Consider the following 26,528-nt stretch of genomic DNA (forward strand, 5'->3'; position numbering starts at 1 on the left):
TATGAATTAGGACCACTTCTGCTTCCACTCAACCCCAACCTCCAGCACTGGCCAGTATCTCCTCTCTCTGCATCTCTCTCCCAGGGACACTATTCAAAACTTAGATGAAATCAAAGCCCACCCCAGAGACCATGTCATGTGGCCACTGTGCTAGGGCATGAGTCATACCCTGAACGCTTGAGTTGAAGAATAGACCTGTCTGGAACACCCTGCCACATGCTGTGCCCACATCTAATTTCATCTTGTCATCAAGGTGGCAGTTTCTTTCAACACATATATCATAGGACATAGATCTCCAGAGAAATGACGTCATTCTTAGCAGGTTCTTGACTGGTGACAAGCTCTTCCCTCCAGCTACATGCCCACTGTAACACACTACACCTAGCTCAACGCCAAATACCTGGGAAGAAGAGTTCCTTATTCCGAAGGGCAGGGCAACTCCTGGGGCTATCTTTCGAAGTCTAGAGATTAGCACGGTCTCTCCCACAGACTGTGTATTTGTGGTTGTAGCTGGGTGGTGGGGAGGAAGGAGTGTAACAGGTCCTTAGTGACTCATTAAGGTTTCTCCCTTATCCCAGGAGTCCCTGGTGGCGTGAATACGGCGCCAAGTGGATTGACTGGCGCCTTTGCCCTTCCTAGAGACAGCAACAGGGCCCTGGAGTATGGTGGAGTGTGTCTGCTTGTGTTGGCTCCTTCAAAGCCCTGGGGCTCTCAGACCAACCCCCAGAAACAGCCAGAGTCAAGGTCTAAAAAAATAAAAAATTTATTTCCTATCCAAAAGTGAGCTTGGGGTGTTGAGTGGGAAAGGAAAGCTGGAAGCCAGAGCAGTTGAGACCCTGTTGGAAGGGAAGGGGGACAGGACGACTTGGCTGGGGTTTGGAGGTGGGAACAGCAAAAGGGTGATTTTGGGAAGGCTTTGAGGTGCTGGCAGCAGAAGAGACCACTTTGCATGACAGCCTGCAGAGAGACAGAAAGAGATGTTGATAGGCTCAAGTTTAAGGGTAAAAACAGGCATTGTTTGGAGCTCACTCTAAGGTAGGGATTTCAAACTGAAATAACACAGGGACCTAAAAAAGAAGGGAAGCGAATTTTAGACATCGGAAATGATGATCAAACAGGAGGCTGTGAAGAAATGGGGACTATTTCTCAGCCACCCAAGACCAGGTTATTGCTGACTTTGCCAGATGAATGTTGGCCCTTGCTAGCCAGACAGCTTTGTTTTTCTTGGGAAGTTAGAATATTGAATATTTTCTGACTCTTATCTGGAGTATGATGTTGACAACTAATTTATATTTTGAATTAAAAAAAAATGTCCTGAGAGTCAGGGACACATCTGGTTCCATCAGTTTTGTGTGTGTGTGTGTGTGTGTGTGTGTGTGTGTGTGTGTGTGCTGTGGGGGTAAAGTGAGCCCCTCTAGTTTGGTGCTAATAGGAGCCCTAAGATGTGGGTTTCTCAAATAACACCTGGAATCTCAAATTCACTCCTTTCAAGGTGACATCGTTCTTAGGGTCTTGGGCAAGGGACCCAGAATCTAGGACAGAGGAATTCCATATACCATCTAGCCCTCTCGCCATAGTCCCCCCCCCCCACCCCCCCACCCCGCATGGTCCAGCCACAGCCTTCATTCACAGGCTAGATCTTTACTCTTGACCGTTCTTCTGTTCTCAGTCTATACCTGCCTCCAAGTCTTGGGAAGAAAGTAGGACATCTCCTCTGCCCAGGCCAGCAGGGCACCACGGTCCATTTCATGCCTGCTGGATTCCATGGCCTCAGGTGGTGGCTCCCCTCACGGAAGAGGAGGATGGGGGATGGTTTAGAAAATGGAACAGGGTTAGATGTGGCCACTCTTTGTTAAAAAGTCCAGAGAATTCAGAGCCAACCAGACCAGCTGTTGGCTGCTGACCCCAAGGCAAGAGGCCCAGGAGCCCAGTTCCTTCCTGGATGGCAGGTTCGTAATACCCACCCCAGACAGGCCTGGGCCCAAGGCCAGGGTCAGTGGAATGTGTCTGACCCAGACTGAAAGCTGTGCCTCATGAGGCTTGGGGTCAGGGGAGAAGCCTCCGACACTGGAGAGGGTCCGAGAAGTTCAGGTTCTGAGGGATAGGGTGCCATCGTGGAAGGTCTCAGCTCTGAGGGGGTGGCTCCTATCTCCACGGTGCCCACACTGGCTGGACAGTGGACCACAGCGAGTGTAGTATCCTGGAGACCCAGTGGCGGTCCAGACAGGTGAGGAGAGATGCATGGTGGCCTCCGGTGGGGGCAAGGAAGGTCTGGGGGCCAAGCTGAGTCAGATGGGTGACTTGGGGAACCCAGCCTGGCCTGTAGGAGCCCCATCACTTGTCGCAGCTCTCTGCTCAGCTGAGACACTTCCTGATTGAGGCGGGAGATCTGTTTGGAACGTAGCAAAGTGTCTCAAGGATGCAATAACCATAACCAGGCTCACTCCCCACCCCTACAGTACAGTTTACAAAATTCCCTAACCACTGTCTGTCTGCAGTCACGTGGGAAGAAAGAGCAGGGGTTGTCACAGCCAACAGGTAACATACCCCAGTTTTGATTTTGTCCCTTCTTCTCTTTTTATTTTATTTACTTTTGTTTGTTTGTTTTTTGGTTTTTCTAGACAGGGTTTCTCTGTGTAACAGCCCTGGCTGTCCTGGAACTAGCTCTATAGACCAGGCTGGCCTTGAACTCAGCTGGCCTTGAACTCATAGAGATCCGCCTGCCCACGCCTCCCAAGTGCTTGGATTAAAAGCGTGCACCACCACGCCCAGCTATTTAATTTTGTCTCTCTGTGTGTGTGTGTGTGTGTGTGTGTGTGTGCGCGCGCGCGCGCGCGCGCGCGTGCAGGTGTCCCTCTAGGCCAGAGGTCATCTTATCACTCTCTCTATTTCTGTTGTTTTGTGTTTTGGAGACAGTCTCTCATTGAATCCACAGCAGCTAGACCGACTCCGCCTACACCCGTCCCCAGCATTAGTGTTACAGGCATGCACCACAATGCCTGCCTTTTGTGTGCATGAGATATCAGAACTCAAGACCTTTACCAGTTCAGCCATCTTCCTGATGACTGTCTCAGATAGCTCAGGCTTGCGGCAAGATGGTCTTGAACTCTTTTTTTTTTTTAAAGCAATTTCTTTTTTTAATATTTATTTATTATGTATACAAGTGTATGCCTGAAGGCCAGAAAAGGGCACCAGACCTCATTACAGATGGTTGTGAGCCACCATGTGGTTGCCGGGAATTGAACTCAGGACCTTTGGAAGAGCAGGCAATGCTCTTAACCGCTGAGCCATCTCCTCAGCCCTTGAACTCTTTTTTTTTTTTTTTTTTTGATTTTTCGAGACAGGGTTTCTCCGTAGCTTTTGGTTCCTGTCCTGGAACTAGCTCTTGTAGACCAGGCTGGCCTCGAACTCCCAGAGATCCGCCTGCCTCTGCCTCCCAAGTGCTGGGATTAAAGGCGTGCGCCACCACCGCCCGGCTGGTCTTGAACTCTTGATCTGCCTTGCCACTATCTCCCAAGTTCTGGGATTACAGGCACAAGCCACAACACTTGGTTCCCTATCCCTTTTATAAAATATGAAGAATAGCCTTGTTCTTAGCCCATCACACAAGCTCAAGTCTCTTCATGAGTGTTTTTCCAACTTTAGTAAGTGAGAAACTTGTCAAGAATGCAGAGTTCTTGGCCCCACCCTATCCATCCCAAACCAGTTAAGGCCCTAGGAACCTGTATTTCATTTATTTATTGGTTTGTTTGTTTGTTTTTCAAGACAGGGTTTCTCTGTAGCTTTGGCACTTAACCTGGAACTAGCTCTTGTAGGCCAGGCTGGCCTTGAACTCTCCCGAGTGCAGGGATTAAAGGCGTGCACCACCACTGCCCGGGAGAACCTATATTTTAAAGGATAGTTCTGATTCATACTCAGATATGGGAATCACTGGCCTAGAGGAGAGGGCAGCCTGAGACAGTGCGCAGAAGCAGGGCTAGTCTTTAACCTTACTGTAGATAGCTCTAGGCCCTGCTCGAGTCCAGGTGCTACAGCTCTGGCTGCCTGCTGTTTATCAGAATGGAGGGAAGGTGACTCCCAGGGGCTGGGCTCGGTAGCTATGTGGCAACAATACTGAGATCCCTTGGGAAATAAGTAGAGGCAGTACCTAGGCTAGGCACACAGAATCTGCTCGCTTCCTGGCCAAGATTCACCCATATGGGCATAGGTCCTCTAAGCTTAAAAGCCTCTCAGCTTCCCTAGCCACTGACCCTTCCTCAAAATACATACACACACACACCACAACACAACACAACACAAGGACTAGATAAAGATACAAACAGAAAGGCTTGAGCCTTGAGCATCAGACTGGGCGCTTGGTTGGATGGTCCCAGGCTGTAAACAGAGACTCAGTTGTGGGAGGAGGAGGTGTTAGTGAATACCTGAGATGCGGAGGGGCTGGACCAGATAGATATTCGTACACTCCTGTCTCACACATATTATTTTTCTATTTATCTTTTTGTTTGTGTGTTTTTGTTTTCCTGGGTTTTTGTTTGTTTTGTTTTTGAGACAGGATTTCTCTGTGTAGCCCTGGCTGTCCTGCGACCCACTCTGTAGTCCAGGCTTAGCCTCTGCCTCCTCCCGAGTACTGACTGAGATTAACTGTGCCACCACCACCCAGCGACATAGTACTTTTCTAACTTTTAGGTGAGGAAATAAGCCCAGCATGGCCGTGGGACTTGCCCAGGGTCATTTAGCTAGTGTGACTGACAGAACCCAAGACTCTGGCTAGCTCCAGAACACAACATGCTCCTCTCAGACCCCAAGACAATATTCTCTGGGCTTGGCAGGGAAGAGCCAGCGCAAACCCACCTCCTGGTTCAGCCGGCAGACCTTCTCCTTCACCTCCTCTGCTGCCTCGGTGGCCAGTTCCCGGCTAGGCCTGGGGCCTGCTGGCAGAATGGGGTAAAGAGATGCAGATGGGTTCTTAGAGCCTAAAGACCCAAGTCCCCCCACTCCTCTCTGTTGCTTGACAGCAGGGAGCAAGGAACAGAATGCTCTAGTGACAGAGAGATGGGGAAACCAACCCGAGAATCTGATTTTTGAGGCCTAGCTTTGGCTCTTCCTCCATGTCCCCCTCATCCCCCAGGGCTTGCGGGCATCCAAACACTGCAGTGTCTCTTCTGGGTATGTCTTTATACCTTGGAACACCACCTTACCAAAGTGCCATGCTCACTTTTTTTTTTTTTTTTTTTTGAGACAGGGTTTTTCTGTGGCTTTGGAGCCTGTCCTGAAACTAGCTTTCATAGACCAGGCTGGCCTCAAACTCACAGAGATCCTCCTGCCTCTGCCTCCCAAGTGTTGGGATTAAAGGCGTGCGCCACCACTGCCCATCTTTGCCTTTTCTTTTTAATTATATTTATTTATTTATAGTTGTGTGTATGTGCGCCTGCGCCACAGTGCTTGTGCGGAAATCGGTTCCCCTCCTTCCACCATGTAGGCACGATATAGGCACTAAGGATGAAACTCAGTTGGTCCAGCTTCACCTGTACCATTGAACCCTGTCACTGGCCCCTGACAGTCCATTTAAGAAATAACCAGGGGCTGGAGAGATGGCTCAGTGGTTAAGAGCATTGCCTGCTCTTCCAAAGGTCCTGAGTTCAATTCCCAGCAACCACATGGTGGCTCACAACCATCTGTAAAGACGTCTGGCGCCCTCATCTGGCCTTCAGGCATACAGACAGAATATTGTATACATAATAAATAAATATTTAAAAAAAAAAAAAAAAAAAAAAAAAAAAAAAAGAAATAACCAAAGTGGCCCCTCCATTCCTACCACAAAGTCTTGTTCTTTCTCAGTGTGCTAGAACTTAGCACATAATTATAATTCTGGATTTGTTATCTGTGTACACAGGTGTTGCCCCCCCCCATGCTAAAATGTTGGCAGGATTTGGTTTGCCTGTATTCCTAGGATGGCATCTAACATATATCACATGGGTGGGTAGATGAATAAATAGATGGACAGATAATGAGTAACTGTGAATTGAAGTCACTACGGTTCCTTACCTGAAGAGGGAGCCTGTGAGCGAGTTCTGGTGGGTTCCAGTCTCTTGCTGAACCGGAATGAAGGGGCCTCGGCCGTTTTACTGGAGTCCTCAATGCCATCCACGATCCTGGGGGTAGAGCAGTGCTCGTCAGCACCATGGGGAGGGTGCAGGGCCCGAACAGAGCAGGCAGAAGGTGAATGAGGGTAGCAGAGCCAGAGAACTGGGGAAGAACAGTGGTCAAAGCGGAATGGGATTGCAAGCTGTGGTTGGAAAGGCAGGGTCGGCAAACGGGGCAGACAGTAAGGAGCACTGATTGGAACGCTGGGAATGGAGCCCAAAGAAGGTTCTGGAAGCCAGCAGGGATATGAGAAAGGCAAGGAAGGCTGGCATCTCACCGGGGACTGAGGTCCGGAGGTCCAAATGTTCCCAGTGGGGGAATGAGGAGCTGGGGGGGCTTCCAGGCAGCAGAGCCCCTGGGGGGGCTGTACAGGGAGGGACTTTGGCCCCGGCCAGCCAGGGCAGGGGAAGGAGACGGGGAAAGGGAAGGAGAGGAGACAAGGGCTGAGAATGGGGGCAGCTCCTCGCCCAAAAGGCTGACCAGGGACCCCCGAGGTCGTGCTGGACTGAGGTTGGGCAGCAGGAGGGGCCGACGGGGCTTGGGACCAGCCCCAGGCTCCATGCCACCCTCGGTTTCTGTGATGGAGGGCAGAGTCTTGTCTGAGGAGGAACCAAGAGTGTCGGAGCGTGTCTGTGGGACGAGAGAGTCCCAGTTGATACTGGGTGGTGGACAGTAGGACCCTTCATTGGGGTGCAACCCTCTGCACCATGCACTGCTCCCCACCCTCTGTTCCTTCTCCCTGTGGCAGAGGAGCTAAGGGAAGCTGCCTTCCTCCCAACCTCACCCAATGCAGGAGTGAGTATTACCTGGGAGAGACGAGGAGAGCGGGAGAAGCGGCTGAGGCCCTGTGGGGACAGAGTAGGGTTAAGCTGACTCCCACCTCTTCACTCTCCTGGTACAGCCCCTCCTCACTCTGCCAAACAGTGTTAAGGGGACTGTGTACATGGGGCCTTTTCATGGAATTGAGCCAGACACCACCAACTCTAACTCAGAGGAAATTCAGAGAGTCAAAGTGAACCCCCAAAGCAGCAAAAGACAAAGGTTTAAGGGTATAGACACATCAGCCTAAAATAAAGTGGGAAACAATGGTACAGCAGTGGAGGAACCTCGGTGTGTGTGGGGTGTGCCACCAGTTCACAGAGGGACTTCAGAAAGCTAGAATGGGGCTGAGAAGTTCTCAGCAATAAAAGGTGGTAAGAGATTGTCAAGGGTCTGGGTGAGGCCCAATGGGGGATTGGGATGGAAGATGCTAAGAGTATATGAAGCATTAGAAGGAGGTGGTTGGCGTTAGAGGTGGTGTTTTAGGGAGGAGAGAGATGCAAGAGGCTCTCTGGGGCTGGAGGGGTTTTTTTGAAGGAAGTTCCCTTGGTGGGGAGTAGCTGCCATACAGCGTCTACATACATTGTTTTCGGAGCCTTGGCGCAGGTTGAAGGTTAGGTCCCGGGGTAGGCCAGCCCGGAAGGCAGCCCCATATTCTGGATACAGTCGCAGGACCTCAGCCAGCCCTCGGCTGCTCAGCTGCTGCAGGCCACAGTAAGTCAGTGCTTTCACATCGGCACTGGTCTTCAGCACGCAGCTGGGGCCTGCCCCTGGCCAAGGCTCCTGCCCCAACTCAGGGATGTCTGCCCCAATCAAGTCCCCCTTCCCTATGGGGAGAGGAAGGGGACAGTCAGCTGGGATGATGGGAACACAGGGTATCGGCGGGAAGTGGGTGGTTGGGAGATGGTCAGTATATTTAGGGATCGTTGAAGGCGAGTCAGTACAGTGCATTGGAGAGAGGGAATCAGGGGGCTTAGAAAAGGTCATTGGAGAATGACTGGTGAAGCTGGGCCGCAGCTACTGGAAGATGTCAACAGCCAATAGAACTGGAGGATCAGTAAAGACTGACCAGAAGAGTCAGTTAAAGGGTTAGTGAATTCTAGGGTCACTGGGGAAGGGACGAGGGAACTGGAAGAAGACGCAAAGGAATAGAATGAATTGGCTGAATGGCAGTCAATTGATGAAGGGCCAGTGGGTTAAGGGGTGGCCAGAGAGGGGAAAGTAGGGAATGACCAAAGGAGAACCGTGATAGAGTGAAGGGATCAAGGAAGAATATTCTCCAATAGGCATTCGAGGCACTTGCTAGGGGTCTCCCAATCCCTGGGCCGCAGGCTATTCCCAAGTCCTGGGGTGGGGGGAAGGTCTTAGGATGGGCAGTGTGTGGTGGTGGGGTTCTTACCAAGGATGGCCAGCACCATGTTGTCACGGAGCACCTCAAGCGAGCCAGAGCAGACATAGTAGTGAGCCTGGAGGGCGTCCCCGCGGCGTAACAGATACTCCCCGGGAGCACAAAACGAGGCCTTGATGTGCAGGGAGAGGGCCCGCAGACAACCCCTGCTAGCTGCTCCAAACAACGGCAGCTGCAGGATCTCCCGATTCAGGTGCATAGCAATGTCAGCCCGCAGCTCGTCTGGGAAGTCACGCAGTAACTGCATAAGAGGCAGAGGTCATTCTGGCCATCCCCCTGCAGTCACTTACTCGGATCTACAAATGAGGGGGGCTGTTCCCAAGGCAAGAGGGCCAACTTGCCCTCTCTTGGAAATTGCCCACTAGGCCTTTAGGAAGACTTGTCTAGTCTAAATCTTCTTTGCTGTCTTGATCACCAAATCTAACTTCTGGGCAGAGACCAAGTCTTCTTTCTCTCTGGGTACTGCACATGCACATGCACATGGCTACACACACTGAGCACCCCTAGATTCTGATTGCTCAGTTCTGTGTGGTGGAGAGTTGTCCTTGGTGGGACTCCGACTGGGAATTGGGAAAGTAGCAATCATCTTTGCTCCTATGTTCCTGGGGATTTTGGACCCTCTATTTCCTATCTCTAGGCCTCAGTATCCCTAATTGTAAAATTTAGGCTCATGCTAGGTCTTAAATTTTACCCATTCTCTCTATATTTCCCTCCTAATGTCATGGAGCCCCTCAGCAATTCTATCTTGCTGTCATCTTCTTTATTGTCCCACCTGCCCACCCACACCCAATTTTCCCCCTCTGCTTTTTTCTCATTACTTCTCCTTGCGTAGCCCATCCTCTTGACTCACTTCCTGTTTCTACATTCTCCCACATCATGGCTACCAGCCCATCTTCCCCACTGCTCATGCCTGGAAGCCCTAACGTTGGGTTCCCATGTGTGTTTATAACTACCTGATGGACAAGCTGCCCCTGAGCTTCCTATAGACCCTGCATATGGCTAATGGCTCAGACCTGGACTCTCCCCTTCATCCATAATCTCAGAATTCTTCCTGGGGTACCCTCACCTCATCCCTTGACCCCAAGCCAGACCTGGGCATCCCTGTGAGCTGCTCTCTTGTAACCAACTGGAAATGGCCTGCTCTTGGGGATCTTTTCCAGTCAAAAGGCTCCCATCCACTTCCTCCTCCACCTTCTGCCACACCCCGTCCTGGACATCTGACAGAAAAAACTGCAAACTCAAGGCTACCCACTCTCTGGTGCTGCAGTGCTCCAGCTCTAACTTTGGCCCTGGCTCCTCCCAGTACAACCTCCTCTTCTCGGAGGCTCACTCAACAACATTCAGATCCTTGAACTCATTCGCTCAGCTTTACCCGCACATGCAAACCTAGGTTCCTATCACTCTTTTTTTTGCCTGGAATGGCCTTCCCAAGGCAGACTGATTCTCTTGACCAAGATGTACCACTTTCTCTGCCATCTTCCTTGTCTCCTCTGGGCTCAGATGCAATGAGGGCCCTGCTGCAGGAATAGGGTTCCATCTGCTACATGTGTCTCTGTACCTGTCTCCCTCTCACCTTTCTTGGGGTCTCTTTGAGAGCAGAAACTGTGGTGTGTCATCACCTCTAGCTACCCCCATCCTCCTCTGTGTTCAGACCAAGAGAATGAATGAAAAACGGTGGCTTGGCCCACCACAGGGCTGGGGGGAGACTGTGATGCCTACCATGATGGAGAAACGGAGGCCCAGAAAAGGCAAGGTGTCCGCCCAAGTCCACACTCAATCACTATACTTCCTTTCAACCTCCACGCTTAAGTACTAAAGGAAGGGTTTTGGATTTGGCTGGGTGCACGTCCTTGCTAAGAGCCCTGTACCTCCCTACACCTTGGTTGCCTCTGTACCAATCCTAGAGAGACAGTAGCCCCTCTCCACTGCACTGCCACATGGCCAGAGCCCCGGCTCAGCACTACCTCGTTGGCATCGATGCCGCTGTTGACAGCCCACGTAGTCTGGAAGTACTCCAGCATGCGCTGCTTGAGTGGACGGGGCAGCCGGTGCACTCTGATGAAGTCTTTGAGGTCCTTCATGCGGCTGTGGTAGAGCGAGCGTCGGGAGTACATGCGCTGGATGATGGCCGTGACATTCCCAAACACTACTGCGTGCATCAGCGCTGCAGAGGTGGCAACCCGCAGCGTTATCAGGGGCAATCACCCCTCCCTTGGCTCCTCATGCTCCCCGGATCACCCTGCCTTTGGATGGGTCTCAGAGGGTCTGGGGAGGCACAGGAGAGCTAGCAGATTCCTGTGAGCACGTCATCTAGTAATCAGAGGCAGGGAATGTAGGTGGCAACCCACAGATGGGGCAACCGGTATTCCTCTCTCATCACCTCCTTAGGTAATGACTTTGGGTGTCTCCCCTCTTGAAAGAGGTCACACCTGTTTATGGGCACAGTCATGTGCAATGGAGAAAGGTCTATGAATGAACATGTGACCATGTGGACTTGGGTGGGCACCTTGCTTTCTCCGAGCCTCAGTTTCCCTGTGCGCAAACCTGAATTTCCAGGGCTCCCTGGGAGTAGTGGGGTCTGGCCTCACCGCCTATGAGCATCGTGCAGATGGAGAAGATCTTCTCGGCATCAGTGTTGGCACACACGTTGCCAAAGCCCACACTGGTGAGGCTGCTCAGCGTGAAGTACAGCGCCGCGATGTAGGCACTGCGCCGAGACGGTCCACCTGCCGAGCCGTTGACATAAGGCTCCTCCAGCCGCTTGCCCAGCTCATGCAGCCAACCTGTGATATGGAAGGATGAGGAAATTAGGGCTAGCTAGACAGGTGGTGGAGAATGCATCTCCCTGGTCTGCCTGTTTGACCTGGCATCCATATTTACAGAGGAGAGGGGCAGTTTGCAGCCACGGAGCTAGGAAATGGGCCATTCTGCTGGGCCTGGGCCTGGAGGCCATGAATCGGCTCTAGCTGCACTCCAAGGCTACCCACTCCTTAGGCTGTCGACTGCAGGCCCCTTCAATGTCCTGGTATGTTACTGTGTGTTTCCTGTATGTGCTGGGGGTAGGGAGCCAAGATCTGACCCAGCCAGGCCTGCCCCTGCCATCACCTGTAAACAGTGTCAAGGAGAAAAGAAAACAGACTATTTCAGGAGGGAGGCAAACTACGAAAATAGAGTGTGTTAGAGGCTGCAGCAGGTTATTAGGGGAGCCAACGTGGATCCTAGGTACAACATTTTGGTTGAGGCTGAGACTATAGAAAATTCACCATGGGCCAGGTGGTGGCCCATGCTTTGGGAGGCAGAGGCAAATGGATTTCTGTGAGTTTGAGGCCAGCCTAGACTACAGAGCAAGTTCTAGGAAAACTAGGACTGTCACACAGAGAAACCCGGTCTTGAAATAAATAAATAAATAGGAAGGAGGGAGGGAAGGAAGGAAGAAAGAAAAAAAAGAGAAAGAGAGAGAAAGAAAGAAAGAGAAGAGAAAGAAAGAGACTTCACCATGGGGAAGGAGTGGGGCTTCCCAGGGAGGAACATGTTCAAGGGCCGGAGTGAGAGAGCAGTGGGTCAGGCCCAGGAGGGCAGTTGGTGTCCACAGGCTCTACAGGAGGAAGTAAAGTGGTGGGGACACAGGTCATGCAGAGCTGCCTGGGGCACATGGCCACCAAGCATGGACTTCACTTTGGGGACAGTGGGCAGCTGATGTAAGGGCCCACATAGAAGCTGGGGGAGGGTCAGTGTTTATTCTTTTAAAAATTATTATTATTATTGTATTTATTTTATCTTAATGTATGTGAGTGTTTGCCAATATGTTACGTCTTTGTACCATGTGTCTGGTGCTTGCACAGGTCAGAAGAGGTCATTAAAAGTCAACAAGTACTTTTAACTCCTCCAATCTCTCCAGCTCTCTCTAGTGCTGATTCATGGGAGACCAATTTGGCTGCAGCAAAAAAGTGGTTGAGGGTGGGGGTCGGAGGAAGACAAGGAAGGCCGTGCTGTCCTTTGTAGGAGTCATTGAGAGAGGAAGTGGGGTAGACTGCACAAGGTGGTAGAGATGGAGAGAAGATTCTAGATCTAAGTGGTGGGGGAAGGTGTGGGCTGAAGGAGGAGAAGGAGGGGCCAAGAACAGTGCCTAGAATCTGACCTACTTCCCGAGGAGACATTGAGGGCCTGGGGCTGCCTCCTGGCCAGTGGCTAGGGAGGAATTGATGACGGCGGAGAGCTACAGGATAAGAGGCGTTTCTGAGCCTTGACACACGCTGCTCCCTCTGTCCCAAATTCTCTCCATCAGTGTGTTCCCTGTCACTGGCTGATTTTGGTCTCCTTCTCAGCTAGGCTGGAAGTTTCCCCCTAGCAGAGCCCTTCTCTTCAAATCAGTGTCTCCACCCTTGATCCAGAAGGAGCACAGGGCATTTTACTGGGTGGTTAGAGGACAATGGGATGGGAAGATGTTAAGTCCTGGTGGCATCAGTTTGGGGGATAGGACAGGTAGAGACGTCGCAAGTGGAAGTCTGGGACTGGTGGCTCACCAATGTCCCAGAGCAGCGGGTCATTAGCTTCCATCTCCCGGCGCCCGATGACATACCAGACGCAGGCCATCCAATGAGCAAGGAGGGCAAAGACGGACATGAGCAGCGTCAGCACCACCGCGCTGCACTGTGAGTACCGCTCCAGCTTCTGCAGCAGCCGCAGCAACCGCAGGAGCCGCACTGTTTTCAGCAGGTGTACCAGCGAGGTCTGCGGGTGGAGGGGGGCAGCGGGGGAGGCTGTCAGCAGGCACAACTCCCCAGAGACCTCATATAGCCCCCCCCCCCCCCCGCCACTGACACATCCTTCCCACCAGACACCCTGGAGCCAGGGGAAGCTGCAAGAAACTGTCACTGCTGCCCTTAGAAAGTGACAATAACATGCACCGGGAGAGAATAATTAGCTTAGCTACTGAGGACTTCTTTTGCATTGGGCCACCAGTATGCTAGGCATTTGTAATCCTCACTAAAACAAACAAAACAGCCTTGGAGCCTTCGGTCCAGTTATCATCCCAGGTCCCAGTTCGCTAATGAATGAACTAGGGCTCGCAGAAGCTAGTAACGTGTTCCAAGGCCACAGACGAAGGAAATAATGGAGCTATAACTCAAGTCCAAAATGACGGACACCAAGTCCATTTGGGACTGAGCTGCCTCATAGAACTATGGGATGATTTAGGAGCAAGCCCTGGCCAGAACCGGGAAGAGGAAGGGGTAGGCTGGAATGATCTATTGAGGACCTCTGTTCAAAGCTCCAGTGTCCTAGGAGCGGCCAAGCAGGGCTGGCACCTGGCACGGAGAAGTGTAATGAAAGGAATGGGAACAGATAAGGAGCCTGAGGATGTCGAAGGCTAAGGGCTTTCCCCTTTGTAGGTCAGCTACAGGTGAGAAGGAAAATGTGGCTTGAGGACACCTGCTTTGAGCTGGAGACTGATGGAGCCATGCTGTCTAGCAAGGACCCTGGAAACATTTGCTGTTTTTACTGCTATGGGGAAAGGAATGCAGGGATCAAACCCAGGACTTTATACATTCTAGACAAATTGGTTTTTTTTCCTAAGCTATGAAACCATATCCCTGAATCTGCTGGTTTTGTTATAATTATTAACACTTCAACTAGGCCTTCTAATATGGCAGACAAGGAGCGGGTTGGGGGTTTGCTTGTGCATAGGAGCAGCTCAGCAGCTAGAGCTGTAGGCTTGAGGGACTTGCTATAAAGCCCTCACCACACTTTCAGGGAGCTCCAGGGAGGAACGTACCCCAAAGCCCTGGCATTATGCTGCTCCAGAACCACCTGTGGATCTCTAATGTTAAGTGAAGGGGCTAGAAAGGAGGTGGCCCTGGTTCCCCAACAGGAACTCTTTGCAAGTCTTAACTAAAGTCTTAACTTTTTTTTTTTTTTTTTTTTTGGTTTTTCGAGATAGGGTTTCTCTGTGGTTTTGGAGCCTGTCCTGGAACTAGCTCTTGTAGACCAGGCTGGTCTCGAACTCACAGAGATCCGCCTGCCTCTGCCTCCCGAGTGCTGGGATTAAAGGCGTGCGCCACCACCGCCCGGCTAAAGTCTTAACTTTGAGACGTAACACAACTCCCTCCAACCCCAGAACATCTGCCTCCTAAACTTGAACACTTCGGGGCTCCCCAAAATCACTTATTTCTGTGTCCCACGCCTTTAAGGACCCTTCTCTTTTTGTTCCTCTGGCTAGAACGCCATTGGCATGACTCCTGTAACTCTATAACTCTTGTCAGTGCCTGCGACTCTGTTTTGGTTCATGCTCTCTCAGGCTTCCAGTGTCGCTGGTCATTTCCCCTAAGTCATACATCTGGAGACCCTGGTTATCTGGGAAGCAGACTGTATATGGGAGAGAATTTTAGTCTAGGATTCTGTAGACCTAGTTCTCATTGCGCTTCCGTACCGACATTCAAAAAAAGACTTAAGAACCTCCCTAAAAGGTTTCGTATAATGACGTGTGCAAAAGTATGTGTGTGAAATTTTACTGAATCTGCAAAGTACTCCTAAAGGTACCAGAGGAGAGGGGACAGCCCGAGAGGAGGGGCTGGTGGCTCTCTGTAGCAGGCCCTCTCCTGTAAGGTAGACACTACCTGGTGGGCATAGAGGCATGGCTACAGGCCTAAGGACTAGTAGGAAACCCTTTTCTGTATGGTCAGTACCTCAGGGCAGTCTCTCTCTCTGTCTCTGTCTCTCCACACACACACATACAGAAACACATGCACGCACACACGCACGTGTGTAGCAGCATGCACACACATGTGCACAGCCAGTAGAAGGGGCCCACAGCCCGTTGGCGGCTAGTTAAATCCGGCTTCGTGTAGGTGGTTTCCTGCTATAGCTGAGTGCCGCAGGGAGCGCACACGGGAAAACTGCTCTCCACCTCTCCTCCCCCACAATGGCGAGGGGGCTTGGGGACACAGGGCAAGACTGCCTCACCTTGGACTAGAAAAGACCTACTGTCTGGCTCCATCCTGACCCCTTAGGGCACTTCCAGGCAGTCCTAAGCAAAGACACAGGCCCAGGTACACTACCCAGCCTCTGACTCGCTGGCTTGACTTACTATGCACTTTCTCTGGTTTCTCATCCTTTGCTAGCCAAATCCTGTTCACTCTTAGAGGCTTAGCTCTGCTCACGCCTCCTCCAGGAACAGTTCCTTCCCAGACCACCTCAGCTCCTGCCCAACTGGGATGCTTCTGCCCCCGGGTGCTGGCCTGATCTCAGAATGTTTTTGCATATGCGGGCGTTCCAACTTAGATCTCCAAGGCCAGTCCACGCTGCTATTGCCCACTCCCACTCCCATTCAGCAGTCCTGCGGCTGATGTCCTCCTTCCATTATTCCTGCCTGTCTCACCAATCTGAGAGGGCTGTGAGTGCCAATTCCTTGTCTCTTTCTACCACAGTGACCAGGCCCCCATACAGTGTTTTGCAGACAGCTAAATGCTCATCAGTTGTTTGTGAAATAAAAAAAATGTGAAAAGTACCACTCATCTGGCATCAGACCAACGCCGCCTTGGTAGCCATAGTTAGCTTTTCGTTTGTCTCAGCTTCCCTCAGAGACTGTGAGCTGAGTTCTCTAAGAGCAGAGACCCCTTGGGCTCCTTCCCAGTGCCTGGCTCAGGGCTGTGCCCACGACGGAATCAGAGAGACATCTATCTGCATGCGAGTTGATAGGAAGGACCGTGGCTGGGAGTTCAGATGCTAGGATGCATGGTGGGATGGGGCTCACTCACCACGGTGATGTTGAAGACATACAGCAGGTCAAAGGGCAAGGCAGCAATAAGGTCCACGAAGAACCAGGTGGCCAGGTAGTGGAGGCCGATGGAACGAGGAGCAGAGATCACCTGGCCCGATTGGGACACATAGGTGGTGCGGAAGTTCAGGATGATGTCTGAGAAATGCAAGAGGCTGTTACAAGGGACCATGCATGGCCTGGATCCTTAGGTCAGGCAGCTAATGAATAGGGCAGGGTGTGGTGAGCACTGGAGACCCATAAGAGAGGCAGCAGAATGGAGAAAGCTGGGACTCTTGGCTGATCTATAGAGAGGAAAGGCTACAAGACTGCAGGCTGCAGGGGACTGGGCTCTATAGGACTTACAGGGTCTAGGGAGGAAGTGTTAGCCTCTTCCCCCTCCGAGGGCTTACCCACACCTCACTAGGCCCCTAGAACTCACAAAGAACTAAAAAGAGAAGGTAAGACCCTTCCGAGCTAGGGAAGGGTCCCGCAAGCCCGGCAGGGAGGGAGGCTTGTTAGAGTGGGTTCCCATAGCCCTCCCTCCGGGTTAGTAGGGCAGAGGGTCTGACCCAGGATGAAGAGCATCTCCACAGCAATGTCGCTGACAAGGGTGTGTCGGGAAGTGATGGGGGTGTCGTCATCACCGGAGAAGCAGACATTGTAGGGGACGGTGACCGCGACGTAGAACGTGGCGAGGAGGATGAGGCCATCCCAGATGGCCTTGGGGATGCTGTAGTGGAGGAGGAGGCAGCGGGAGCCCCCCACGGAGGCCACCTTGTACTCAGGCACTGATGGCTTTGGCTCAAACACGTTCTAAAGGGAGAGGGGTGGTGGTTGGGGACACTTGGGGGAAAGAAAAGTTGAGGCTGGGGGAAGGGAGAGTCAGGGGATAGGAAAACGGGAAAGGTGGGCATCTCAATAGTAGCCAGAAAGGGAATGGAAGGTATGGGAGAGGAGCTCCCAAGTTGGCAACTGGCACTTCTGTCTCTGTACCAAACTATTGCTCAGGCTTTTTTTTCCCTGTCTGTAGCTCTGGTTGTCCTGAACTAACTCTGTAGACCATGTTGGCCTTGAACTCACAGAGATTCAGAGATTCACCTACTTCTGCCTTCGAGGGCTGAGATTAAAGGCATTCACCACCAGCAGCAGCAGGCTCATTTTTGTAATTCTTTCTTTTCACTTCTTTCTTTCCTTTCTTGTGCTGGGGACTGAGCCCAGGGGACTTGTACTCACAAATCAGGATCTCTATCACTCAGTTAAATCTCCACAAAACACCCTCAGGCCCCTTCTGAAGAAAACACGCTTTATCAGCTGCGTTTACTTGAATTGACCCTCGCCCTCTTTGGAGAGATTATGACAATCAGGAAGATATCCTAGCCTGAAGGGTCATAACTTCTTTGGAGTTCTTTCTGAGTATGACCCAGAGGGAGGAAGTTAGCCCTGCTGATCCAGACCCTATAGCCTTAACAGACTACGGAAGCTGGTGGGAGACTCCATCCCTTGTTCATCAGGATCCATAGGATGGGATGCTGGGTACAAAACAGGGGCTTTCTTCCTAGGACCACAGCACCTTGTGAGTTTATCCCTCGTGATACAACCTTACACTCAAGGGGAGAATTCCTACTAGAGCTCCACCCCCTGTGACATCACCAGAGCAGTGTCAATCACCTGCTAATGAAAACGAAATGGAGGAGGGATGGGGAGGGGGGCATATGTGATGAAGCAGAAAGTAGTATAAGGGCTGAGCAGTGGTGGCACGTGCCTTTAATCCCAGCACTCGGGGGGCAGAGGCAGGCGGATCTCTGTGAGTTCGAGGCCAGCCTTGTCTACAAGAGATAGTTCCAGGACAGGCTCTAAAACTACAGTAAAATCCTGTCTCGAAAAACAAAAAACAAAAAAAGAAAGAAAGTAGCATAAGGAAAATGGGCGGGCAGGGGGACAAACCAACAGAGGGAGACTGAGCAGACAGGGAGAGAGGGAGAATGTAGCCGGGAATTAGGGTTGGAAGACTTGGAAATATCAGTTGGGGGTGGAACTCACATTATTTGCCTCCACACTTCCCTGACCCCGGCGACCAAAGTGGCCAGTCAATCTGCGGAGGACTGTCCGGTTCTGTCTTCTGGTGGACCGAAGTTTTGAGCTAGTTCCTCTCCTCCCAAGGGAGTTTTCTATTAGAAAAAACAAACAAACAAAAACAAAGGAGACAAACAGGCAGGGATAAGTTGGGGTGCATCCTAAGAGGCTGTGTGTGGACCAGTCTATTGTGATCCAGACGTCCAGTTACCGTGATTATTGTCCCCATGGATTCCAGGTGAGCCAAGTCCTGGGCCTCCACTCTGAGTGATGTCCTTGAAGGAAAATAGGAAAAGCACAACTTCCCCCATCTCATTCTTGATGGGCATCATGTCCAGGAGACACCAAAAGGCTGAGCCTGTGGGCACAGAGAGAGGGCAGAGGTGGGTGAGCAGCACTGTGCCTACTCTCTGTCCTCCCTGGTTTCTCTATGTAGTCAAAGGCTCTGGTGAATGCTGAGAGCTGGGAGACACCCCAGAGATTTGTTATCTTCACTTCACTTCACAAACGGAGAGACCAAGGCCCAGAAAAGATGAAGGATGAACTTAGTTCTGTAGCCAGCTTGTGGCCATGGGAGAATAAGCCCCCAAGCTCCTCTGTGCACAGCAGACTCCGGCTGAGGCCTAGGATCTGGGCAGATGGCAAGCCAGGTCAGGCTCCTCACCATCCTTTCGGTAAAAGCAGATTTCAGCTCGGTGTTCCTGGTGGCCCTCCAGGGCTTTTTGCAGCCGTTGCAGGGCCGGCTCGCTGGTCTCTGGGCCATAGAGGAATCGGCAGCTACAGGTTTTCTGCATGACCTCGGTGCGGCCGTAGCCTGTGAGCTCACAGAAGCCGTCAGAGCAGTAGACGATGGGATAACCCCGTGGGCCCTGTGCGTTGGCCAGAAGGAAGTTGCTATCTGCAGGAGGGAGAAGTCAGGGTCAGGGCCAGGCCAAAAAGAAGCTAACTTCCAGATGAACAACAGTTCCCTCAAGTTGTGAGCAGAGATCAGAGAGCTAGAAGGTTCTAGGTGGTTCCTAAGGGAGCTCTGAGATGTTCTGAAATGAGAATAAGGGATAGAACCAAAGGGCAAGGACTCAAGGGAGGACTAGAGAAGGAACCCTAGGAGGCCATGGGGTTCGTGCTGCCTTCAAGCTGGGGCGCTGTGACTGCAGAAAGCATGATAGAATAGTAAGGGCATGGGTTCCAGGACTCATTTCCAACACCCTGTGACAGTGACTGTGATCCCGGGCAAGTAAATTATAGCTCCTGTGCCTCAGTTTCCTTATCTGCAAAGTGGGACACAGTGTGTCTTTTTCTCTGGTGGCTGTGGGTTGCGTCAGGTAACCTGGGAAGAAGGTCTCCTGGCACTTAGTAAATGCTACTCTGAGAAAGGAAAAAAACTTCCCCCTCCCCACACCCTGCAGTCACTCAGTTTTGGAATACAATCCCAGCATTTTCTTATAATGAGCAGGACAAAGATTCTGATGACATCATACTCTTATTGTTAAACCAAAAGGCAGACAATTTCCAAACTCACAAACGTGCTTAAAGTGAGGGAAAGACAGTGGGAGACACATCCTCTTTCTTGCCTTCCAGGAAATGCCCACTTTTTTTTTTTTTTTTGATATTTTCAGGGGATCTGCTCCTGGTGCTTAAAGTCAAACTGGAGAAGACATTGAGGTGTGAGCTGCAGCCACCCCCAGCACCAGAACCTGAGTTGGCTCCCTCTAGCTTCAGTGGATTAGAGGCTTGGCGGTGGGAGGGCACCCAGGGACAGGCTCAGTTGATGGAATATGAGACCCAAGCAGTTCAAGGACCCTAGGAGTGGTTACAGTCCCAGGGTGGGGTGGCTGATCGGGACACTTAGGATGCCTAGGAAGCACTGGGTCCTGGGCACAGCCTACTTCTTCCATCCCAGGGCCCGTTGCCTCGGTGATTGGCGCTATGGAAACAAGGGGGGGGGGGTAGAGCCCTGGCGGCTCGGTTTCCGCCCTCGGCTACCGCTCCCCCACCCTCCTAATGCCCACCAGGGTTTGGGAGAGGGACAAAGGAAGACATGGGGGTTCCAGAGTTGGGTGAGGGAATGGCGGGAGAAGAGGCCGGGAAGGAGCTCTGCGGCTGTCCAAGGTGCTGAACTTGGGAACCACGCTCAGGTGGGCTAGCAGAGTTCCCATGGTCTCAAGCACTTGCCCCCGCTTTGCCTCACCCACCTCACACACAGATATCTCATAATTTGGGGCTCGCGTGACTTTAATATAGACTAGGTCTTAACTAAGTCTGATCTCTCTTTCTCTTTTTCTGGGGCAGAAGCATCTGGAGTCATCAGACCACTTTGTCCCATCTCCAGGTCTCAGACACCTCCAAACACACCCCCAGCACAGCTCTGTCCCGGCTCCCAAGGCCCCCTCCTCCGTCGTATGGCACAAAGAGCCTCTTTTGCCTTGAGTCACACCCCCTAACCTTGTTCTCCCCCCCCCCCCCCGCCCCAGTCTGTTGATTTTTCACTCTCAGGGGCTCCGCACCCTGTTTCTTTACCACGGCTTCAGGAGTTCCTGCATCCCATTCTCTCTTCTCTGATCACACCGTGTCCAGTATACCCACCCTGTCCCAAGGAGACTTGACCCAGCCCCCATCCAACTCACGCGTGCCGTCAAAGCGGGTGGCGATGGTGTCCAGAAAGGTGTTTTGAGGGGCCAGCAACCCCTTCATGACCGGCATGGCCCCGGGTGCGGATTCGAGGCGTTGCGCGGGCTGCGTTCAGCGCGGCCTGGCCGGAGGGGGCGCGCTACCGGCGGGGCCGGGGCGCCCCATGCGCCGGCCTGCCTCCTCCCCTCCTCTCGCCGCCGCTGCCTCTGCTCTGAACCTGGTAGCTCTGAGCTCTGCTCCGCAGCACTTTGAGAGCCACCCCCCTCCCACCTCCCCACGGGTCAGGTTCTTCCCCGAGGGCTCGGCCCGCGCCCACCACGTGGCTCCGCACCGGGAGGGGCCGCCAGAGACACCCGCACCCCTCCTCTGCGGCTCTCCTCCCGGAGGGGAGCGGCCCACGCGTGTCTCTTGGGGAGAGACTCGGAGACACGCCCACCATCGAGGCTTGAGGTGATGAGGTGGGGCTCGGATGATGGCCACGCCCTTCTTTCAGGGTGGTCACACCCCTACGCGTGGTTCCCTGGCTGCTCTGGTAGCTCCACCCTACGGGTTTCCCCGCGCGGCCCACGCTGGGGTTTGTGTCTGGTTGCTAGTGCCGCCTGCTGGAGTTGGGATATTTCTTTTATTTTTCTTTCTTTCTTTTCAAAACAGGATTGTTACATTCATTTATTTTGCGCATGTGTGTGTATTTGCCTGTGCTGTAGTGCAGGGTGTGGAGGTCAGAGGACAATTTTCCTTAGTCGGTTATCGCCTTCCACTTTGTAGGTCTCCAGGATCGAACTCAGTTCTTCAGTCTTGGCAGTAAGGGCCTTTATCCACCGAGCCATCTTGCCAGCCCTCATGTCTCTATTTTTATTTTTTTGATTTATTTATTAAGTATACAGTGGTCTACCTGCATATATGCTTTCAGGCCAGAAGAGAACACCAGATCTCATTACAGGTGGTGAGCCACCATGTGATTGCTGGGAATTGAACTCAGGACCTTTGTAAGAGCAGGCAGCGCTCTTAACCACTGAGCCATCTCTCCAGCCCCCATGTCTCTATTTTTTTTTTAATTTTACATTACTATCCTAGGGCTAAAGCAAAGTGACACAGAGTGGATCGTTAAACAATTCTGGAATCTAGAAATATGAGTTCAAGGTTAGATCCCGACCTCAGGACTAGATCCCTCTGAAGAAGAGTCTTCCATGCTATCCTTCAGCTTCTTAGTGGGTTGCTGGTGAGCTCTGGCATCTTTGGCTTGTGCATGCATTGCCTTGGTCTTTGTTTCCAAGTTCATACGAGTTCTTCCTGAGTCTCTGTGTGTATGCCAATCCCCTTTTTTATGAGAGCACTACTCATACTGGATTAGAGGTCTGCCATACTCCCATCTTATATTACTTGACTGCATTGGCAAGACCACTTCCTAAATGCTGGGGGAGGGGTTAAGACTTCAACATGTGAATCTGGGGGGCGCACACTCGCATCCACAACAGTTATCTTTTGCTAGAGTCGTAGAAAAAAAATCTTTTTTTTTTTGCCCCATTTTTGCTTAAGAACATTCTCAGAAGCCGGGCTGTGGTTGCATATACCTTTAAATTCCAGCACTCAGGAGTCTGAGGCAGATGGATCTCTGTAGATTTCAAGACCAGCTTGGGGGCTGGAGAGATGGCTCAGAGGTTAAGAGCACTGGCTGCTCTTCCAAAGGTCCTGAGTTCAATTCCCAGCAACCACATGGTGGCTCACAACCATCTGTAATGAGATCTGGCACCCTCTTCTGGCCTGCAGGCAGACACACAGACAGAATATTGTATACATAATAAATAAATATTAAAAAAAAAAGACCAGCCTGGTCTACAAAGTGAGTTCCAGGACAGACTTCAAAGCTACACAGAGAAGCCAGGCGGAGGTGGCACCTGCCTTTAATCCCAGCAATCGGGAGGCTGAGGCAGCCTGATCTCTGTGAGTTCAAGGCCAGCCTGGGCTACAAGAGCTAGTTCCAGGACAGGCTCCAAAAGCTACAGAGAAACCCTATTTCCAAAAACAAACAAAAAGTTACACAGAGACACAAAGAAATCCTGTCTCGAAAAACAAACAACAAAAGAACATTCCCAGTTTTCATTCTATACAACTAGGTGCAATATCTGGCCATTTGCAATGACTGCACAAACTTGCTCACCTGCTTTCCAGTATGACATTGCTCACATGCCACCGCACAGCCGACCATGCCACCGCCACTCTGGAAGGGTTGCCATGGAAGCTTATATGCCTTTCCTTTTCTGTAACCTTACATCCAGCCCTTAGCTGGATTCTATTCCCTTACGAGGCAGCTTTCCTGAACCTTTCTATATAGGTCCCTTTTATAGAACAGTAGGAGCTGAGGATGTAGCTTGGTTGGTATAGTGCTTGCTTAAAATACCCAAAGCTCTGGGTTCAGGTCCCCCAGTACCGCACAAACCCCAGGTGTGGCAGACCCGGGGAGGTCACTTAAGTTTACGGTCATTCTGGTCATTTGAGGACAGCCTGGAATACATAAGACCCTGCTTTAAAATCAATAAATAGAAATAAGCAAATAAAGTAGATAGTAGAACAACGTGGGACACATGGGTACCTCATCCCCCCCCCCCCCGCAGGCATGCACCCCGGGACTTTGCAAGGACCCTTGCACTTGAGTCTTCCCTACCAAGTATTTCGGACAAGAAACCCAGCTCCTTCCGGGCCCTAGATCTTTCACAGTTCCCAAGATGCTCTCCCGCCCCCTGGAGGTCTGAACTTGACACACACAGGAACAAAGATTAGCCACACCAACAGAGACTCGTCTTTATTGTCATTTTCCTAGAGACTGACATTGGCGAGCAGAGGGGAGAAGAGAGGACCAGAACAGGGTTTGAAGACCGGTTCAGATTGACCCGCCCCGGGGTGCTAAAGCGGTGGCGGTAGCGGTCAGACAGCGGCGACCAGGGCAGGGATGTGGCTCTAGGTCTGCGCCTGCGCGCCGGCCCATGGTCAGGATGCCGGCAGCGTGGTTGCCGTTGGCTTGCAGAAGGCGCTGCAGCCGGCCCTGGAGGCCTGGGGGTCCAGGACGCCGCTTTCCCAGAGTCAGGATGCCCGCGGCGTGGTTGCCAGCGCCGTGCAACAGTTCGTAGAGGCGGCAAGAGCAGGTCTTCTGGCGACAGCAGTCGGGCAGAGGCTGTGCGTCCACCCCAAGCGTCAGTAGCGCTGGCGGCAGCAGTAGTAGCCACAGCAGCGTCACGGCGGCCCAGGGAACCTAAAAAGAACGAGGGACAGGGCGCGAAAGGGGTTCACTCCATACCCAGTCGGCTCAGAACCTCACCTTGCCTGAAATCGTGCCTGACTGTCACTGAGTGTCCTGCGTCTACTCATCCTTCAGTCCACAGCCGAGCCACCTTCCCTAGGAAGCCCTCGTAAACTTTCGCCGGCTGAATAAGTTTGTCCCTTGCAAACACATTTAAAGGTTCCACCTGCAGACAGACGTGTCTGTGTCTGTCTGAACCAAACATGTAAGCTTAGCCGAAACAAAGGGTTTATTCAGCCTAGGCCTTCCCTCTACACACACAGCAGGCCTGTTCCTTTGCTGGAGAAAACTGAACATTGTGACTTTGGAGCAGTTTCTCACCCTCTTAGGATGGTCCTTCCTCACCTACAAACCAGGCATTAAATCATCCCTGCTATCCAGGGCTGTTAAGTGGGAGACATAAACTGACAAGCACAAAAGCATCTGAAATACAAGCGCTCGCTCATGAAACACGAGCCTCTAAGAGAATGGCGTACCTAGTGTTAACCAAACAGTCTGAGGGCCGAGATCCCGCCCAGAGTCCTGCCTCAGTGCTGCCCGAGAAAGATCGTCTTGGTCCCAGCCCCTGAGCAAACACTATAGCGGCCTCAGTGGTTTGGTGAGGCTCATCCCTATTCCCAGCTCTTTACCTTTGTAGAAAGAAAATTCATGATGTCTGGAGCTCAGGGCAGGGCAGTCTGGAAAGACAGTTGTCTTCAGCGCAGTAGTCCAAACACCCAAGGAGTCTGAGGCGGTGGTGGACTGTGGGCTGCTTCCAGGGGCAGGAGTTTATAGTGCTCTGAGGTGTGTGTGTGTGTGTGGGGGGGAGACATAAGCATCTGCGCCCATTTTAAACCAGACAAAGGCATGTCTAAGATTAGCATCTTGCCGTGGAGCCGTCTCTAGGTTGGACCCAAAGAATGGCCACCCTGTCCTTGGTCCCCTGCTTGTCTGTCTGCCTGTTTCTTGGAGATGGGGCGGTCTCCGGGTGCTAATGAGGCTACCTTGCACCCAGGAATCTGAGTTCACAAAAGAGGCCATGACTGGGGCACTGGCCAGAATCAATGGGGAGGGAGCAGTTGCTAATTAGGGGCAGAAGTGGCAGCCTGAGAACCATTGTCCATGGTACGTAGAGGTGGGGGGGGGGAGTAGGGAGGATACGTGGGTAGCATTTACACACACACACACACACACACTGCCGTCTCCTTGTCCATCTCTGAGGAATATCAGGTTCCCGAGCCTTTTTCCTCCATGGAAACATGGAGAAACTGCTTCACCCCACCCCCAGCCCTCCATTTCTTCTGTCCCTTTCACTTAACTCCTCCATGGAAAGTCTTACTTTCACGGAGACTTACTGTGGGCAATGGGTGACAGGGCAGCCAAGCCTGGTTTCTAGAAACTGGTGGAGAGCAATGCCTCCTGGGCCAGGAGAGAAGAGGCTACTGTGTAGTCTAACTCTGCCCTCCTCAGGACTGAACCATCATGGAACCAGGTGTGAGGGTGATGGGTGTGGGATGGAACTCATCCACTTGCCAAGGACTCATGCCACTTGCCAAACTCCTTCAGGGCCTTGTTAAGGAGCTCTTGATGTAGATCAATTTCTGCACAGGTACAGTGACTTCAGTGTGCCTGGGATGTGACTCTTTCTTTCTCTCTCTCTCTCTTTTCCTTTTTTCCCTTCCTTCCTTCCTTCCTTCCTTCCTTCCTTCCTTCCTTTCTTCCTTTCTCTGTGTAGCCCTGGCTGTCCTGGAACTCACTCCATGGACCAGGCTGGTTTCGAACTCACAGAGATCCACCTGCCTCTGCCTCCCGAGTGACTGGGATTAAAGGTGTGTGCCACCATTGCCCAACTGTGATCCCATTTTCTTAGCCTGTGTATGCAGATATGCACTGCGTGTGTGCCTGGTGCCCGTGAATCCAGAGGGTTTTAGGTTCCCTGGGACTGGAGTTTTGGACGGTAGTGAGCCACTATGGTGCTGGGAACCAAGCCCAGGTCCTCTGCAGAAGCAGTAAATGCTCTGTAAGCATCTTCACAGCCATGCCCCCACTTTCAAGGAGTGGGTGACATCTCGGTGGTCCAAGGATAATTTAATGGAGGGAAAGGACTACTCAGAACCAGCAACAATTAGACAGTCACTTTCTTCTGAGTGGGACAGGGATGTCCCTCAAAGGCTTGGCCTGACAAGTTGCTTCCACTAGGTAGGTAAGGGGACAGAGTATGCCTGAGAAGGGACAAAGTGAACAAAGGCTAGGATTTGACAGTGCTTGGCTCACACGGCATGGGGTGTGGGTCTCATAGTTTCTATGGAACTAAGGGGAGAGTTAAGTTGGGTCAAGTTTTCCAGGGCCTTAGGTGCCAGGCTGGGCAATAATTGGAAGACCGATGGGTGCTGGCTATGGAAGAGGGAGGAGCCCAAGGGCAGGGA

General features: G+C 52.0%; 2 protein-coding genes across 3 annotated transcripts; both read right to left on the reverse strand.

Annotated features, from left to right (window-relative positions):
- Positions 1 to 749: 749 nt before the first annotated feature.
- On the reverse strand, positions 750 to 21,179 carry Kcnh4 (potassium voltage-gated channel subfamily H member 4). 2 transcript variants are annotated; one of them, XM_041643971.1, is made up of 17 exons: positions 20,825 to 21,179; positions 18,865 to 19,098; positions 18,412 to 18,558; positions 18,168 to 18,295; positions 16,697 to 16,940; positions 16,126 to 16,283; positions 12,895 to 13,102; positions 10,960 to 11,154; positions 10,336 to 10,535; positions 8,363 to 8,612; positions 7,546 to 7,790; positions 6,951 to 6,989; positions 6,422 to 6,774; positions 6,046 to 6,152; positions 4,852 to 4,928; positions 1,677 to 2,389; positions 750 to 957 (listed from the first exon to the last, which is right to left on the reverse strand). In XM_041643971.1, the coding sequence occupies exons 1-16, from the start codon at positions 20,898 to 20,900 to the stop codon at positions 1,994 to 1,996; spliced, it is 3,057 nt and encodes a 1,018-aa protein (XP_041499905.1). In that variant the 5' UTR covers positions 20,901 to 21,179; the 3' UTR covers positions 750 to 957; positions 1,677 to 1,993. The 2 variants fall into 2 exon arrangements, with proteins under 2 accessions (XP_041499905.1, XP_041499904.1); XM_041643970.1 differs by having other exon boundaries at positions 4,852 to 4,931.
- Positions 21,180 to 23,706: 2,527 nt separating this feature from the next.
- On the reverse strand, positions 23,707 to 24,827 carry Hcrt (hypocretin neuropeptide precursor). The gene is made up of 2 exons (XM_041643850.1): positions 24,753 to 24,827; positions 23,707 to 24,075 (listed from the first exon to the last, which is right to left on the reverse strand). The coding sequence occupies exons 1-2, from the start codon at positions 24,771 to 24,773 to the stop codon at positions 23,707 to 23,709; spliced, it is 390 nt and encodes a 129-aa protein (XP_041499784.1). The 5' UTR covers positions 24,774 to 24,827.
- Positions 24,828 to 26,528: the final 1,701 nt, after the last annotated feature.

This window comes from Microtus oregoni, unplaced genomic scaffold (genome assembly GCF_018167655.1).
Source record: "Microtus oregoni isolate MIOR12 unplaced genomic scaffold, Mior012 000091F_ref0000469, whole genome shotgun sequence".
Classification (NCBI taxonomy): domain Eukaryota; kingdom Metazoa; phylum Chordata; class Mammalia; order Rodentia; family Cricetidae; genus Microtus; species Microtus oregoni.

Bases quoted from the DNA above. Each gene is read 5' to 3' on its own strand.
- Kcnh4 (XM_041643970.1), bottom strand. From the start codon at position 20,900: ATGCCGGTCATGAAGGGGTTGCTGGCCCCTCAAAACACCTTTCTGGAC. The intron at 18,559-18,864 runs GTGAGGAGCCTG...CTGTGCCCACAG, and splicing joins CTGCTTTTACCGAAAGGATG to GCTCAGCCTTTTGGTGTCTC. The intron at 11,155-12,894 runs GTGAGCCACCAG...TCCATATCACAG, and splicing joins CCCGCTGCTCTGGGACATTG to GTTGGCTGCATGAGCTGGGC.
- Hcrt (XM_041643850.1), bottom strand. From the start codon at position 24,773: ATGAATTTTCTTTCTACAAAG. The intron at 24,076-24,752 runs GTAAAGAGCTGG...CGTTCTTTTTAG, and splicing joins TGAATTTTCTTTCTACAAAG to GTTCCCTGGGCCGCCGTGAC.